The 16180-nt window shown below is 30.0% G+C and overlaps 2 protein-coding genes across 2 annotated transcripts; one reads left to right on the top strand and one right to left on the bottom strand.

Moving 5' to 3' along the window:
- Positions 1–3022: 3022 nt before the first annotated feature.
- Positions 3023–3511, bottom strand: LOC110609338 (RING-H2 finger protein ATL66). The gene has a single exon (XM_021748856.1). The coding sequence runs from the start codon at positions 3509–3511 to the stop codon at positions 3023–3025; it is 489 nt and encodes a 162-aa protein (XP_021604548.1).
- Positions 3512–4226: 715 nt separating this feature from the next.
- LOC110609331 (sugar transport protein 12) lies at positions 4227–6248 on the top strand. Its single transcript, XM_021748842.1, has 4 exons — positions 4227–4359; positions 4455–4780; positions 4874–5500; positions 5775–6248. Exons 1-4 carry the CDS (start codon positions 4227–4229, stop codon positions 6246–6248), a joined length of 1560 nt encoding a protein of 519 aa, XP_021604534.1.
- Positions 6249–16180: the final 9932 nt, after the last annotated feature.

Below are 16180 nucleotides of genomic sequence, written 5' to 3'. Positions count from 1 at the left end.
CAAGCTCCAAAACTTTGCTCAAAAGCTTAAATCTTCAAAACCAAGTTAAAACAAGTGAAAATCTTGGAAGATTTAGAGGAAGAACATCAAAAATGGGTGAGGGACGGCGGAGAGCTCACCTTGGCCGAAAATGGAGAAAAGTTCGCCCGTTTTCGGCTAAGGGACCCTTTTATAGTGGCTGGCCAGACCACGTTCGGGGGCCGAATGTGCCTCCGCATGCATGCCATGTTCGGCGGCTGAACTTGAGGTTCGGCGGCCGAACTTGAGGTTCGGCGGCCGAACCTGGACTTCCCTCACTTATGCTTTCGGGGGCCTAAAGCACACCCGCAACGCATGCATGTTCGGCGGCCGAACCTGAGTTTTCCTCCAATGCTATTTTCATGCAAAAACTCATTTTCTTTCATGCTTAAAACATAAAACACATTAAAACATTTTATAAAACATGGTTTTTACCCTACTAGAGGCTTTCGACATCCGAGATTCCACCGGACGGTAGGAATTCCGATACCGGAGTCTAGCAGGATATTACACCCCGGCACAAACTTTTCATCGCAGTTAAAGCATAAACCATCAGCTCGCCTTTTTTGCATCTCGTCCCAGGTGAGCCTCTTTACTGGTGTCGTTGGTTTGCTCTTAACTGGAGAAGAAGAGCTTAACTGATAAGATGGGCGAGTTGCCTTTCGTTGTCGAAGCAACTGCTCATCTCTCATTCGAGCGTAATTAATTGCTTCCTTGAGCGTCGTAGGTTTGAACATTCTGATTCCATCTGAAATCTCTGTTTTGAGGCCACCCATAAAAGTCCCCACCAGCGCCTTCTGCGTCCATCCTTTCACCTTATTGCCTAGGCGTTCAAATTCCCGCTGGTATTCTCTCAAAGGCCCAGTTTGTCGAATTTTAGAAAGGGACTCGTCGAAATCCTCGCATTCAGTTGGTCCAAAACGGGACCATATTTCCTCGATAAAAGTTTCCCAGGTAATCTCCTTGCTCTCTTCTCGATATGTACGTTGCATCCACCTCCACCACTGGTTAGCTTCTCCCTGGAGATGATAAGAAGCCAAATAGACCTTTTCAGTAGGATCTGTTTTCTGATAATCGAAAAATTATTCCACCTTAGCCATCCATTCGGTTGGATCGTCGCCTGAGAACTGAGGAAATTCAATTTTGGCGAGTTTGGAAGCGAAGATGGGCCTTCCTCCCTCTCTTGATTCCTCTCTGTTAGAGCGACTCTAGCTTTTGCCACCAATGCTACTAGCCCCTTCTTTAGTGGGAAGAATCATCTTAGAAAACTTTGAGATGCCTGCTTCAATCTGTTGAAATTTTTCGTTGAGTCCTTGGCCCATGCTATTGACTGAATTTTGGAGTTGCCCGACAGTAGCTTCCAAATTTTCAATTCGTTCCTTGTTAGTTGCCATAGGAATTGAAAAGAAATAGAGAAGAAAAAGATAGATGACCCCGCTCTGATACCAATGTTAGGTCCCAGTCAAAACCAAAAAAAGAGAATTGATAGAGAAAATAGGAAGTTTTGGTGTTTTTTTTTCATCCCCTTTCTGCTGCAAGTACAAAGAATATAAATAGAAGAATAAGCAACAGCTTGGTCCTATTCTCAAGGCCACATAACCGGCTAACATGAGATTTTATTACCATGATATACTAATTGCTAATTGACTAAGCAAATAAGAAATAAAATAATAACAACAAAATATTATGCAGCAGAACTAGTCAACAGTAACAGAGCAAAACTAGTCAACAGTAGCAGAACTAGTCAATATACTTCCTATTCTTGATAATATTTCTCGACGATCGTCGCAATGATCTATCACAGATGCACTCAACCAATGAATAAATAACAAATAAGCTAAGATGATAGTGGTCCTGCATATAAATTTAAATTAATTATATTTTATTGGTAAAGTGCATATATATTAGGTCTGTGTAAGAAATTTTTTAAAATGTAATTTGATTATTGAATTAATATTCTTATTTAAATCAAATATATATAAACTTGTAATATAAAATGTGAGTGGCATCCATAATCTAGTAATGGCTCCTCTATATATGAAGAAGCCTGGACCATCTGCCATTAGTGGAGTTCTTTCTGATTCACTGGGTAATGTTATTTGTATATTTTCTTGGCATATGGGATTGCATATTTTAATGAGGTAAAATAGAAGGTAATTCTTAAAGCATTGGATATTCTATCTTCTCCTATATTTTCTTATCTAAATTTTATGGGTGTCTATTGTTGAAGCAAACACACAGGTGGCAGTGTTCAAGTGCCAATATTTTTTAACTTCAGCATTTTAAATCCTAAGTTTGGATGTGGTGGGATGATTGGCTGTTAATTAGGTTATATGAGTGCCGATAAGCTTAGACTTGGCTAAATTTTGAAAATCTCACTATTACATTTTAGGATTTATGCTGCATTATTATAGGCAGTTTAAACTTGTTGTAAAAAAATTTAATTTTTTATTATATAATAGTATAATAAATTATTTGTTTTAAGTTTAATAAGATAATTTTAACTTCATCTTTTGTTCATTGCAAAAAAGTAAGTTTTTGATACGTAACGAGAAAGTTTCAAAAAACCCATGACTTCTTGCACTCAAATAGGTATTTGACCAATAAATCCTTAATTATCTAGATCTGAAAAGGTCTTTTAATCAATAAACTAATTATAGTATTAAGTGGAAGCCTTTTGACATTGATACAACAAGCTTCCGCGACTGCTGGAACCTGTCCACAGCTCTGTAGTAAAATTCTAACAATTTAGCCATTCAAACATCATCATACTTGGTTGGATCATTGGCGTGAAGTATTCTCTTTTTTAGTTTTAAGATTGGTTCTGAAATATTAAAAAAAATGACCATGACAATTAAGAACAGAACATCAAAGATCAGAACTAGCAAGAATTTACTATAAAAATTTTAATTTACAAGTAACATACTGGCATGATCTACATAAGCTCAAACCTAAAATCTTTGATGAAATTGATGATGAAACCCAGAAGCCAGGCAGTTGTTATTTAGTCTGAGGTAGTTGCAGCAGCTGATGAGCTATCGAGGAGGCTAGCTCGGCATAGAGGGCAAGCTGTCCAAGAGTGAAGCCACCTATCAACACATTCTTCATGGAAAAAATGGTGGCACTTAGGCAGTATCTTAAGTTTATCACCATCTTCATACACAGCCAGACATATACTGCACTCAGCATCTGCACTAGAGCTCGAGCCAGGAACCGTAGATGAATCGTAAAACGTAGTTGGCAATGCTTGGATAATGGTGGGGTGGAGGCCTGGAGGCTGAGGAGGAAACGTGGTTGTTGATAGTGTGGTTGAAGGCAAGTGGCGACGGAGGAAACGTTGACAGATCCATTCGAGGAAGAAGAAGAAGATGGCGAGGAAGAAGCCGGCAGCGATGACGACGATTATGTAAAGGGTGAGGCTGCTTTTGATGGTGAAGTTCTTGTCAATTAAGCCGGTGGTTTGCCATTGGAAGTTTTGTGGCTGTGTTGACATCTAGGTATGAAAGAAGCCGGTTTTTATTGTGATTCAGAAGAGAAGAAAGAGGCTTTTTACTAATTATTAATTGTGTCCAAGAAACACATAAAGGAAGCTTATATGAACCAGTTTCTTCGGACACCTCAATCTACGGAAGCTTCGTAATTTTCTTCTTGCATTTTAACGTGGAATTAGGGCAAAAAAAACAAATGTTATGATGTCTCGCATACCACGGAAATTACTGTTGAAGGTGCAAAGTTTTACCGACCCTAGGAGCTCCCCCCCAAGTCCAACTGGCTGGATGGCCTCTGCAGCTAAAACAGTAAATTAAATGCATGAAACTGCAAGTTTTGAAGAACCTCACTGTTTGTTGCTGCAGTTGTGTTCTATTGACTAGACGGGCAAGTCTTTCCTATAAAAATATTATATTGAATTATTTGATTATTTAATAATGTTTGAAAATAAAATTAAAATTATTATTTATTAGTAGTAAAATTTAATAAGATTTTTAATATATAAAAATGTTATATTATATATTATAAAATACCATTATTTGTAAGATCTCAAAACAAAGCAGTTGAGATATTCATGTGATATTATTTGTTTTATTTTGGGTAAAGCAATATATCGAAATGATTCTCAAAACGATAGTAGTAGATATGATATCCACTGTATCCTCTTTATATAACTATTCTCATTTGCAAGTCTCAATCACACTTTCGCAAATCCAAAAATGGCCGGCGGTGTAATTACTCCAGCAACGGCTGGAAAGGATTACCCTGGCAACCTCACTTGCTCAGTCTTCATAACATGTATAATTGCAGCCACCGGAGGTCTAATCTTCGGCTACGATCTTGGTATATCAGGTATACTATTTCTTCCTCGAGTGTCTGCTCTTTCTACACACATTAATTTCTCAAGTTCTAAAACTCAAGAATGAGACTTTATATGGTGATTACAGGTGGGGTTATTTCCATGGATGCGTTCTTGAAGAAGTTTTTTCCTTATATCTACGAGAACCAAGCATCAATGAAGCAATCGGATAATCAGTACTGCGAGTTTAATAACCAGATATTGACGTTGTTTACTTCGTCTTTATATGTGGCAGCCCTATTTTCATCATTATGTGCTAGTACTATAACTCGAGTAATGGGAAGAAGAGCCAGTATGTTTTTCGGTGGCCTCCTTTTTGCTGCTGGTTCACTCTTCAATGGCTTCGCTAGCAAGGTCTGGATGCTCATCGTTGGTCGACTATTTCTGGGTTTCGGTATCGGTTGCGCTAACCAGGTCTATATACCTCTTAAGTTTTCTGTATTTTTTTTTTTATCGAACTCAATGCCTCTCAGTTCTGAAGACGAGATTGTTTTGATTTGTGTACAGGCGGTTCCGATTTATCTCTCAGAAGTTGCTCCCTACAGATACCGAGGAGCCCTCAACCAGTTTTTCCAATTGTCAATAACAATTGGGATTCTTGTGGCTAATCTTTTGAACTATATATTCGCTAAGTTTGGAGATTTTGGATGGAGATTGAGCTTGGGTGGTGCTGTAGTTCCAGCATTGATAATTATGTTAGGATCTTGTATCCTTCCTGAGACACCCAACTCATTGATTGAGCGCGGCCATTTTGATGAAGCCAAGAGAAAACTTATTAAACTTCGTGGTGTGTCTGCTGTTGATGACGAGTTCAATGATCTAATAGCAGCTAGTGAGGCATCTAAGTTAGTGGAACACCCTTGGGTTAATATTGCACAGAGGAAGTATAGGCCTCAGCTTGTAATGGCTATTTGCATTCCTATGTTTCAACAACTAACTGGAATGAATATGATTGTGTTCTATGCTCCTGTTTTGTTTAAAACAATTGGTTTTGGAGCTCAGGCCTCTCTCATGTCTGCTTTAATAACTGGTGTTGTTAATGCTTTATCAACTTTTGTTTCCATTTTCACGGTTGATAAGTTGGGGCGACGAACTCTTTACCTCGAGGGAAGCATTCAATTGCTGATTTGCCAGGTGCATTACTTTCTTTCTTTCTTCCTTCTCTTATTTGCGCTTCCGCATTTCTTCTCTTATTTGTACCCTCTCTTACACTCCAATTCTTCACTTTGTCATGTCGTACGTCCGACAAGCAAATCCATCATATCCATATACTCTCTATTTTGAAAGTCGATAAGTCAACGTAAAAATATGCACCCATTTCTTAACATCGTATCCAAGTCCAAGTAACAAAGTGTATATTTGTAAAAACTAATGTTTTAATATTCTCCTGACATGTTTTAATGGACAGATTGTTGTAGCAATTGCAATTGGGGCTAAGTTTGGATTTGGTGGGAACCCAGGAGAGTTGCCAATGTGGTACGCAGTGGTTGTGGTGGTGGTTATATGTATTTTCGTTGCCGGCTTTGCATGGTCATGGGGGCCTTTATCTTGGTTGGTGCCCAGTGAAATCTTCCCATTAGAAGTACGTTCAGCAGCACAAAGCATCACAGTTTCAGTCAACATGATCTTCACCTTCGCAATAGCACAAGTTTTTACATTATTGCTTTGCAAATTGAGATTCTTCATGTTCCTATTGTTTGCCCTATTTATTGTGATCATGACAATTTTCATTTACTATTTGCTGCCTGAGACAAAGGGTGTCCCAATTGAAGAGATGATCACAGTGTGGAAGAATCATCCTGTCTGGAAACACTACTTCGATCAATGTTCTGCTCCTGCATGTAGCCTTCAAATGGGCAACAAAGATAAAGATTCGGTTTAGGGTTCCTTAAATTTTTTATTTTGAGAATATTATTCTATTTCCCTGTTTATGTTTAGATTTTTAGGGTTTGCAGTGCATATTCTTTTCTTGTTTTTTGTTCATAAGAACTGATTTTCTATGCAAAATATATAGCATGGATGATTTTCCCTTATCCTGCATGGTTTGCTTATGTTAGTTTTAGATGCTTGCTTTTCTACGAACCTAAATTTTATCAAATCACTTCTAAAAAAAAAATTATCAAATGAAATTTCAAAAAAAGCGAAAAATAAATTTAATTTAAGAATTTATTAGATGATTGTAATTTGTCTGTTTCTTTCTAAAAGTACAAAAAGTTACCCTCTGAGTTCACTCATTTTCACTTGCTCATGCCCTTAGCAAATTGAACCTTAAACGAGTGAAAAATCACAGTATTTTTTTATAAAAAAAATCTAATTAATAAAAAATTAATTAAATAAAATTCTAATTTATTATTAATTTTTATATAATAATAATAATAATAAATTTTTATTAATTTTTATATTATAATAAAAATAATGAAAAATTAAAAAAAATTGAAAAATCTAAAAAGAATTTATAATATAAATTCTGAAATATAATAGCATTATGTAAATCTCACTATAATTTTTTCGGTCTAAATAATTTTTTTTTCTACAAAGAATAGATTGAGGGACATTATTTCGAGAAGTATTGAGAGATTTGACTTGTTGAAATTTGAAAAATACGATTATAATTTTTTGAAAAACATAAAATTCATATCAAAAAAATAATAATAATAAAGCAAATCTTCTAGCTAACAAGCAGTGCAGTCTTGGCACGCGTCAAACAGTTGTCCTATTCTAATTAGTCAAGCCAAAAATTTTCATTACATTCTAGACTAATTTAGTTGACAAGACTATGATGCAGTAATAATATTCAGGTGTACATATTAGCATTTCAACATCAATCCAATTACAAGAAATTTCAACTTGATAATGATATTGTTTACTTTCTTATCATTCTATTAAGACTTATTCACAATGGAGATTTTTAATTAAATTCTTTTTTTAAATTTTTTAAATTTCATGCACTTCCTTTTAAATGGAGATTAAAAATTGAAATAATAGAATCTGAGATCTCTCAAATTTATTTAAATACATTTATCATCAAATTAAGAGTATAAATTTAATGCGTTTTTATATAATTTTTTTAAAAAATCTAGTTATATATTATATATAACTGTTGAATTTCAGTTTATCAATATTTAAATAATCATTATTACATCATCATTAAAATATTATAGTTAAATTAATGAATCTTGTAACCAGTTATCCATTTGGTTTTTTAATATAATTTTACATGATTTTTTATAATTAAATTTATTAAAAATTATATTAAATAAAGTATATGATAAAATTTTAAAATTAAAAGTGGATAATATAATAATTTTTTATTAAATCAATTTATGAAATTTAATATTTATAAACATCAAAATTAAAATTAATTTTTTTGTTTTTATTTATAAGTTAACTTATAATTTAAAAAATATTATAAACATATATACAATTCAGTTTACAAACTGATTTGACCAAAGATTTTTTTTTTTATTTTAATCATTACTAGAACATTACTAAATCTTGCCTTGACCCTGCTGGCGCCTATACCTCTGATGAACGCAATCTAATTAATAACGCAGCTAATTAGGAAATTAAGAATTTGCTTTCATTGCCATTTCAAAAAAAAAAAAAAAAATTGCTTTCATTGATTTGAAAAACACAACATTATATTACATATGATTTCAACATTATATTACATATGAATACGTAATGATGAGTTGTAAAACTCATGTTTTTTTATTAAATTTTGTAATTTTAATATAAATAATTAATTTTTATTTAAAATTTGATTTTAATAAATTTTTTAATAAAAATTAAGAAAAAAATTAAAAAAAAGCTAAATTAGAAGATTTTTGGACTGGGTGGTTATAGTTTTGAGTAAACTCGTAGTCCAAAGCCATGGAAAACTCCAGAATTTAAAATTTTGCTAGCTCATCACGATTTTTTTCAGCTATACAGTTTCAGATTGGAGTAAATAGAATTAGATTAGAATAAAAATAAAGTAAAAGTAGTAAAATTTATTTTAAATTGAGAATTTTTATTTTTTTATTAGAAAAAAGTATATTTAAAGACTGCGCAAGTGGGTATTGAATCTCATGGGAAGACATATTGCCATGTTATTTATATAGAGAGACAAAAAAAACTAAGTTATATATGTATCAACCTTGTATTTAAAGTTATATTATACAAAATTAATTTAGAGTTAATTAATCATTCCTTAAAATAGTAATTGATATTTTTTTCATTTTTTAAATAAAATTAAAAATATAATTTTCATAAATATAGAAAATACTTATAAGAATCATTTTATTTAATATATAAGTCCATCCAATGTAAATAACATACAATTGAAATTTAGAAAAATAATAATAACAATGTCCAAACTTTATGTTCATAAATAATTATAAGGCTAATAATGCAATAATTAAGTATCTAAGCTGCCTCACAAAGAAGATTTTTTTACTTCTTAATTAATTATTTCTGATAATCTCATTGTTTTTTTTTATTACTTCATCTTTTAATTTTTATCTGTTGTTTAAATTTTTTTAACAACAATTAATGAATCAAATTAAATCACTAGCTTGACTAGTAACAAAATATTATTGTGATTTAAAATTAATATATTTAAATAAAAAAATAACTAATAGCCGTAATTTTAGAAAAAATTTAAAATATTTTTTTGATGGTCATACTTTTTACAAATATTAGCATTAAGGAACTTAAAAGTTTAGTGTTGGTATACATAGAAAACATCAATTAATAATATATTCAAAATTTCAAAATAACAGATAATTTTAAAAAAAATTATCAAAAATTGTGGACGAAGATAATATTATTTTAATTTAATTTAATTATCTTTTATTTCTCTTAATTACTCCAAGTTCAATAATTTTTTAAGATAAAGATAAAAAAGAAATGAGAAAATAAATTTTTATAAATCGTAAAATAATTAATATTTAATAAAAATAATTTTTAAAAGGTGAGAAAATTTAGTTTGATATCTTATTTATTTTGATTTTTAATTTTAAAAATTAAAATTATTTTGATTTGATTATTTTAATAAAAAAATGAATGTATATTATTTTTTATAATATAGAGATATTAAATTATAATTAAAGTTAAAATATTAAAAATAAAATGTAAAAACTTAAAAAATTTATTAAAAATTTAATTAATTAAATTGAATCAAAACGAACCGAATCAGACTGTTAAATTTAATTTTTATTTAAAATCAATTCGTTTTGATTTTCATTATGATATTGAAAATTTAATTTTCAATTCGTTAAAAATCCAAACCGATTAACTCACCTAAATCTAATTATGAAAATTTTGTAAAAAAATTGTAAAAAACGTGTCTTCAGTGGCGGTGCAAACGCAATAGCAACAGATTGTGTTAAGGTAAAAACATTAATTATTGTGAGTAATGAATAAAGAAAAAAAGAAAGACTTGTTTAAGTAATTAGCTATGACCAATTATACAAAGCTAGAGATAACCCATACGACATTCATTCTCAAACATGCATGTTTATTAATATAAATTCATTGAACCAGCTTTTAATATTTTGGAATTATATGATTCTACCTAATTAATTAATTAATTTTACTTTTCTCAATTCATCATTTTCCTGTTCTTGATATTTTTTTTTTTTTTAGGGGGGACAATGATGGGATGGAGTTGAAGACCAAGACGAAGAAGAAGACAACTAAGATAAAGTTTGAGTTACGCATCCGCCAAGAGATTGCCCATTTGAATGCCTCGTCTAGCTACCACCGTCCCTATTGATCCATATATTTATTAGATTCTTTTCAAATAAATTCATATTATAAAATAATATATATTTATTATTTTTTAATATAAGAAATAATTTAATTAAATTATTATATGTTTTTAATATTCAAAACAAAAAGAATACGAGGCATGCAGTTCTTTTATCTGGCACAAAAGTAAAACTATGGAGTATAAGGGGGCATTTCTTTTATGCTGCACCACCATGGAGCCGACCCATCACCAAGACAAATCTTATGGTGGCAACCTTTTTATTATTATTAAAAAATTTGATAATTTCAAACATAAATAGTTGAAAATAAGTATATAAGTTTTTTTTCTAATAGAAAAACAAAAAATATATATATAATTGAAATTTTTATTCATAACTGAAATAAATAAAAAAAAAAAAATCTTTCGAGGCTTATAATAGTATCATTTTATATTGGAAAGGATATTAAAATCCTTTGGTGAAAAATCATTATTCATATTTTTAGTTCAAAGTCTTCATTTAATAAAAATAGCAATAAGTTGTAAGTTACCAAGGATTTCGTTTACTTAAATAAATTTTTATAAAATAGTATAAGATTTTAATTTATTTTAAAAAAATAAATTCTTTTATTTTAAATAAAAAATTAATAGAAAAGAAATTAATTAATTAAATTATTACGAAATGTTTTATTCTAAATAGAGGGTTAATAGGTAAAATATGATAAAATTCATAAAAAAAATTTATTTAAATATCATACAAAAAGGATAAAATAACTTAAAATGGAAGAGAATACTACCAATATTAAAAAGAAAAATAAAATGTATCAACAACAAGAGCTAATACTTATTTTAAAAACAAAAAACAAAACTATAAAAAGGTGAGAAAATTGGTGGCAGGCTAATTAAATAACATTTTAAACATGAAAGCTAGAGAAATTCTCAAAATATATGAGAATGGGTCTCATTTGATTTCTTTACAAAAAAAACTCATTTTGCTGGGTTTTTAATTCATAATAAATCGAGTTTGGACAAATATTTTTTAATAAAATTAGCGCGATCATCAAATGCTCTAATATGGTAAACATTATATATCTTAAACTTAGTTTAAATATAACTCATACTTTAAAACTTTTATATAAAAAGATCATAAATAAATAATTATAAAAGGAAATTTGGACAAAATACAATTCTAATCCACAATATGAAATTACATGTCCATAACTATACTATTACAACAACACTACTGACTTTCCGAATTAATTCTGATCCTATAAATTTGGGGTTAGGAGAAAGGGATAAACTATAAGAGCCTAGTGAGCAGAAAAATAAACAAAAGCAGTTTAATAAAACATATGATTGTATGGATGAGTCACAATACAAATAATTTACATCAAGATGGACTTATCACCAGTAACCCTCTATACATTTTAATAGTGCCCGACCCATAACGGGTGCTTCTCAGAACTTCCTCTTAAATATAACATAACATATTCATAGTGTCAATGGTGTAGAATGGGTCTCAACCTGGACTTTCGTATCCATCATAATATATCATAATATGCTCGAGGGCTAGTGGTCATCCAACATCCATCCGCAACAATAATAAATTATGTAATGCATCATATCTGTGAATTCTAATGCAAAGTAACCTAATCATATATACATGATATTCATGATGTATGAGCATACTTAAAATGTTTGATTTTTTTAAAGTAATAGTTCAGTTTAGTTCTATTCACCTCTGACTGACGCAAACTTAGCTTTGAAGCAGTTGTCTCACTGTTGACCTATACGGTCTCCCAAGTCTGATCTTACATAAATAGACTTAAATGAGGTATTAAATATAACTTTTACAACACTTAAAACTATCCTAAGAAATTCCTATAAACGTATAAGAAAACGTGTAGAAAAATAAGCTGAAAATAGCTGGGCAAGGAATTTTCAGCGGCAGATTCAACGGTCTAAAATTCCTTTACAAATCCGAAGGTCAAGCCTTCAGAGGCAAGTTAAGCGGTCAAAAGGCAGCTTTCATAGGCATGTTCGACAGTCGAATCTGGTTTCGGGAGCTGAATCTAGGTTCTTCTGCAATGAAAAATCCGATTCTGTTTCAGTCCACAGCCACCAAAACACAAACAAACTTACATAAACAGCTCACAACCCACCATACACACTCAACACACATAAGAGACACATAAAGTTAACCTAATCTTCATCATGCATTAATGAAATGAAAATGCTTTATATACTTGTGTGATCATACATAGAATGATATTAGGTGTAATAGGATGTATAGTAGGTTTGTTACAGGCTCCAGCGATCTTAAGTCGATATGAACCCTAACACCGATAATAGTCCAATTTTTGAATCGTTACACCGTGGGTGTCACAGCTGCTGCTCTCCGTGGGCGGCGCGATTGTTGCTCTTGCATGACATTGTTCTTAATCTCGCCTTATTGTAGTTGTTTTGCTAGTTTTTCCTCCATTTCATATCTGAATTTGTATTTGTGGTTGTTTGTATGTAATAAGGTTTTTAGATTGTGGTTGAGTTTGTAACAAATATATTACAATCTTATATTTTGTATTTTTAGATCTGTTTGTTAGTAATTTTTGAATGAAAATTTTTCTCAACAATGAAAGAAATTCTTAAATCAAGAATTTTTTTTAATAGTAATGGAAATAAATATATTTTTATTGATAATTTATTATGAATGATATTTTATTTTTGATGTTGTACCATATTATTTAAACCAAGGCTCTGGAGAAATTTTTCTTCACACAGAAAAAAAAATCAAATAATCAAACTAAATCAAATCGAAAATTTTCAGTTGGATTTAATTTAATTATTATTCTTATTTAATTCAATTTAATTTTTATAATTTCAATAAAATCAATTTTTAATTTTTTTAATTCAGTTTAATTTTAAATTAAATTTACGAATGCGATCTAAATTATTATATAGATTTTTTAAAATACCCCTTAAAACCTTTCAATTTTAAAATAACGGTAAAACTATACATGCATCCATATGGGTGAATCAGCTTCAAATCAGTCCGAATTTGTAGTTGAATCGATGTGAATCAATTGGTTGAACCAATGAATCATTATTCCAGTTGGGTCGAATGGTAAATAAAACTAAAATTTTTTCAAGTGTAGGAGAAAGGAATTGAACTGAAAACCTCCTTAAAAATCTTATAGATTATAACCAAATGTACTAATCTAATTACAATATTATATTTATTCAGTAAAAATATTTATACGTTCCTTATACGTTAATACAAATATACATATATATAATAAAATATTTTTTATATTAATATTTCATAAATATAAGAAGGTACAAACATATATTTTTTAGCACTTATAAATGTAGAAATATATTAAATATATTTTAAAATTAATTATGTTTATTAATTCATTTTTAATAATCGACCAATTGAACCATTACCCACCAATTAAACCACTAACATCAGTCCGATCCTTTCACTGGTTAATCTCCAGTTTAGGTTTAATAATACTAATATATTGGATTAGTATAAAAAAGCAAGAAAATGGGACATGTTAAATAAAATGTAAAAAAAAAAAAAATCCATTTTTGAACCCCTAAAATTTTCAACTTTTTGGTTGTTGAGTTTTGAACAACTTTTGTCTTAGATTGCAACCTTAGAATCATGTTTTCAGACATTAATTAATATAGGTAATGAAAAGAATAAATTCAAACAGTGTTCATTTTAGTACAAAGCAAACAACATACAACTTTTTAAAATATTAATTTAGTAAAAATAAAATTGTCTGTATATAGAGTAACCTGTTGAACATGTCAAACATCACATTAAAAAGTACTCCTCCATTTCTAATTTCTATTTCCATCTTTATGTAAATTTAAGATTTTATTCAAAAATACTAGCTATTACAATAACAGTTAATAATTTCAGTAGTTACTAATTATTTTAATAATAGTTAATAAAAAATTATAAGCAGTAATTTTTTATAATTTATTATTTCAATTATTAAATAATAATATTTTAATTATTTAAATTAAAATACTAAATATTAGAAGAAACTCTAAAATCTCAACAACCCATGACTCAACACCATAGCAGCCCACAAAATCAACGATTTAAATTAAACGACAAATTTTTTATAAAAAGAAATACAATTAAAAATTGATAGTATTCCACTTAGATATCCAAAAGTAAAATCTCTATTTCTAACGAAGAATGGAGAATGGAGACTTTATTCATAACCGTGCACATGTGGTAATTGCAAAAAAAAAAGAAAAAGATGACGATGAAAAAGAAGATAAAGAAGCAGAAAAAGAAGAGGAAAAATAGAAGGCGTTTAGAAAAAGAAGAGAAGGAGAAATTTAATCGGAAAAGAAGAAGAGAAGGAGGAAAAGAAAGAGGTTAATTTGGTATTTTACTATATTTTTAACCGTTAAAATAAGGAAAAAGACTATTTAATTTATTGAAAGAAAAAATAAAAATGTTTTAATAAATTTCTGAAAATGTAGACATTGATTTATATTATAATATTCATGAATTAAATAATAAATTTTCCTAAATTTTTTAACGATAATATAACGTTTTGAAGGTGAAAATGCCTTAATCTCCCCCTCCATCTTTCTCAGCATCTCCCTCTAGTCTCTACCTACCAAGTTTTCATTTTTGGTGCTGTAAAAACAGTACAAAGCAAGGATCAAGCTTCGTTGGCGTCTGCCTGTCTTTCGTCCTCACTGCATCAGTAGCCCATGTTCAACTGATACACTACTAGCTATCCTCAATTTGCTTTGCTTCACTCATGCATTGCCATAAATGATAGTCGCATGCCAGATGCTTAGCCACCTTCTCTCATATTTCCTCACTCTGTTTCCTTACATTGCTCATAAAAAATCTGAGGACATCGCCTGTTTTCGCAGTAGCATTTGTAGAGCTTCCCAAGCGAGACTCAATTACAACTAAATTTAGGAGAACGATGAGGTTTCCATTGATGTAAGACTCGTGTTGTCATTGCTGCTCTCTCCCACTACTAGGAGAATGAGATTGAGCAAGATAGGATTCAAGGAAAGGTGAAGTGGATTTGAGTTGAGTGGAAAATTGAGGAAATCAATCCCTGCGGCTTTTCCTTTTTTTTTTTTTTTTAATTTACTCAAGTTTCAATTAAAATATTAATGAAAAAGGAAGGAAAATTGTGAGATACTCATTGGGTTTATTTGGACGAAATCAGTATAAAAAGTTAAAAATTTTCAAGTTGGAGTTTTTTCAATGGCTATTTATTTAAATTTATTGGGTTTTCATTCAAAGTTTTCTTTAAAAAGATTAATATATTCTACACGTGATGCTTTCTTCTGTTTGAATAATACAAGCGTATTTATTTTATTAATTTAAGGTTTAATGTGCGAGAAAAAGAAAAGTTTAGGGGCACAATCAAATATATATATAAAAAAAACAGAAAAAATGAAAAAATTGAGATACATGGAGAAGAGTTTTTGCTGCTAAAAAGTTTCGTACAGAAGACATATATACTGAAATAGTACAAGACAAGGGTTGTTGCTAAGCAATATGCAAGTCAAGCTCCAGTTCAAATGGGTCCCTTTTCATAATCCTCCAAACATTTGTAATGTTTTTGTCTCCGCTGACAACAGCAAGCCAACCCAATAAGTACGAAAAATTCTTACAGTCGAGTTAAAATAATTTGTACGTTAAATTAATTAAAATTTAAAATTTTTTATTAATATGTGAGCCTTATTATATTTTAAATAATATTTTTAATTTTAAATTAAATAAATATATACACCCGTAGAAATACGAGAATATCTACATCTCCGTTTAAAGAACTACAAACATTAAATTAGATTTTTTTAAAATGCAATAAATAACAAATTTAGCAGTTAGGCTTACCATTAAAAATTTGACACTTGTAACTTCAACTTGGTCCATATTATTCATAAAATCTACCGCTAATCTCTCCCTCTGTTTTTAGTTTTAGACTTTCTTTCCGGCAGATCTCAATAGTGACATTCTGCTTGGTCATAAAAGGAAGCTTGGATTGGTTTCAAGTTTCAAACAACTGTCTCTCTCTCTCTCT

The sequence above is a fragment of the Manihot esculenta genome, chromosome 1, assembly GCF_001659605.2.
Source record: "Manihot esculenta cultivar AM560-2 chromosome 1, M.esculenta_v8, whole genome shotgun sequence".
NCBI classification, from domain to species: Eukaryota; Viridiplantae; Streptophyta; class Magnoliopsida; order Malpighiales; family Euphorbiaceae; genus Manihot; species Manihot esculenta.
This window is presented reverse-complemented; position numbering and strand designations above follow the sequence as displayed.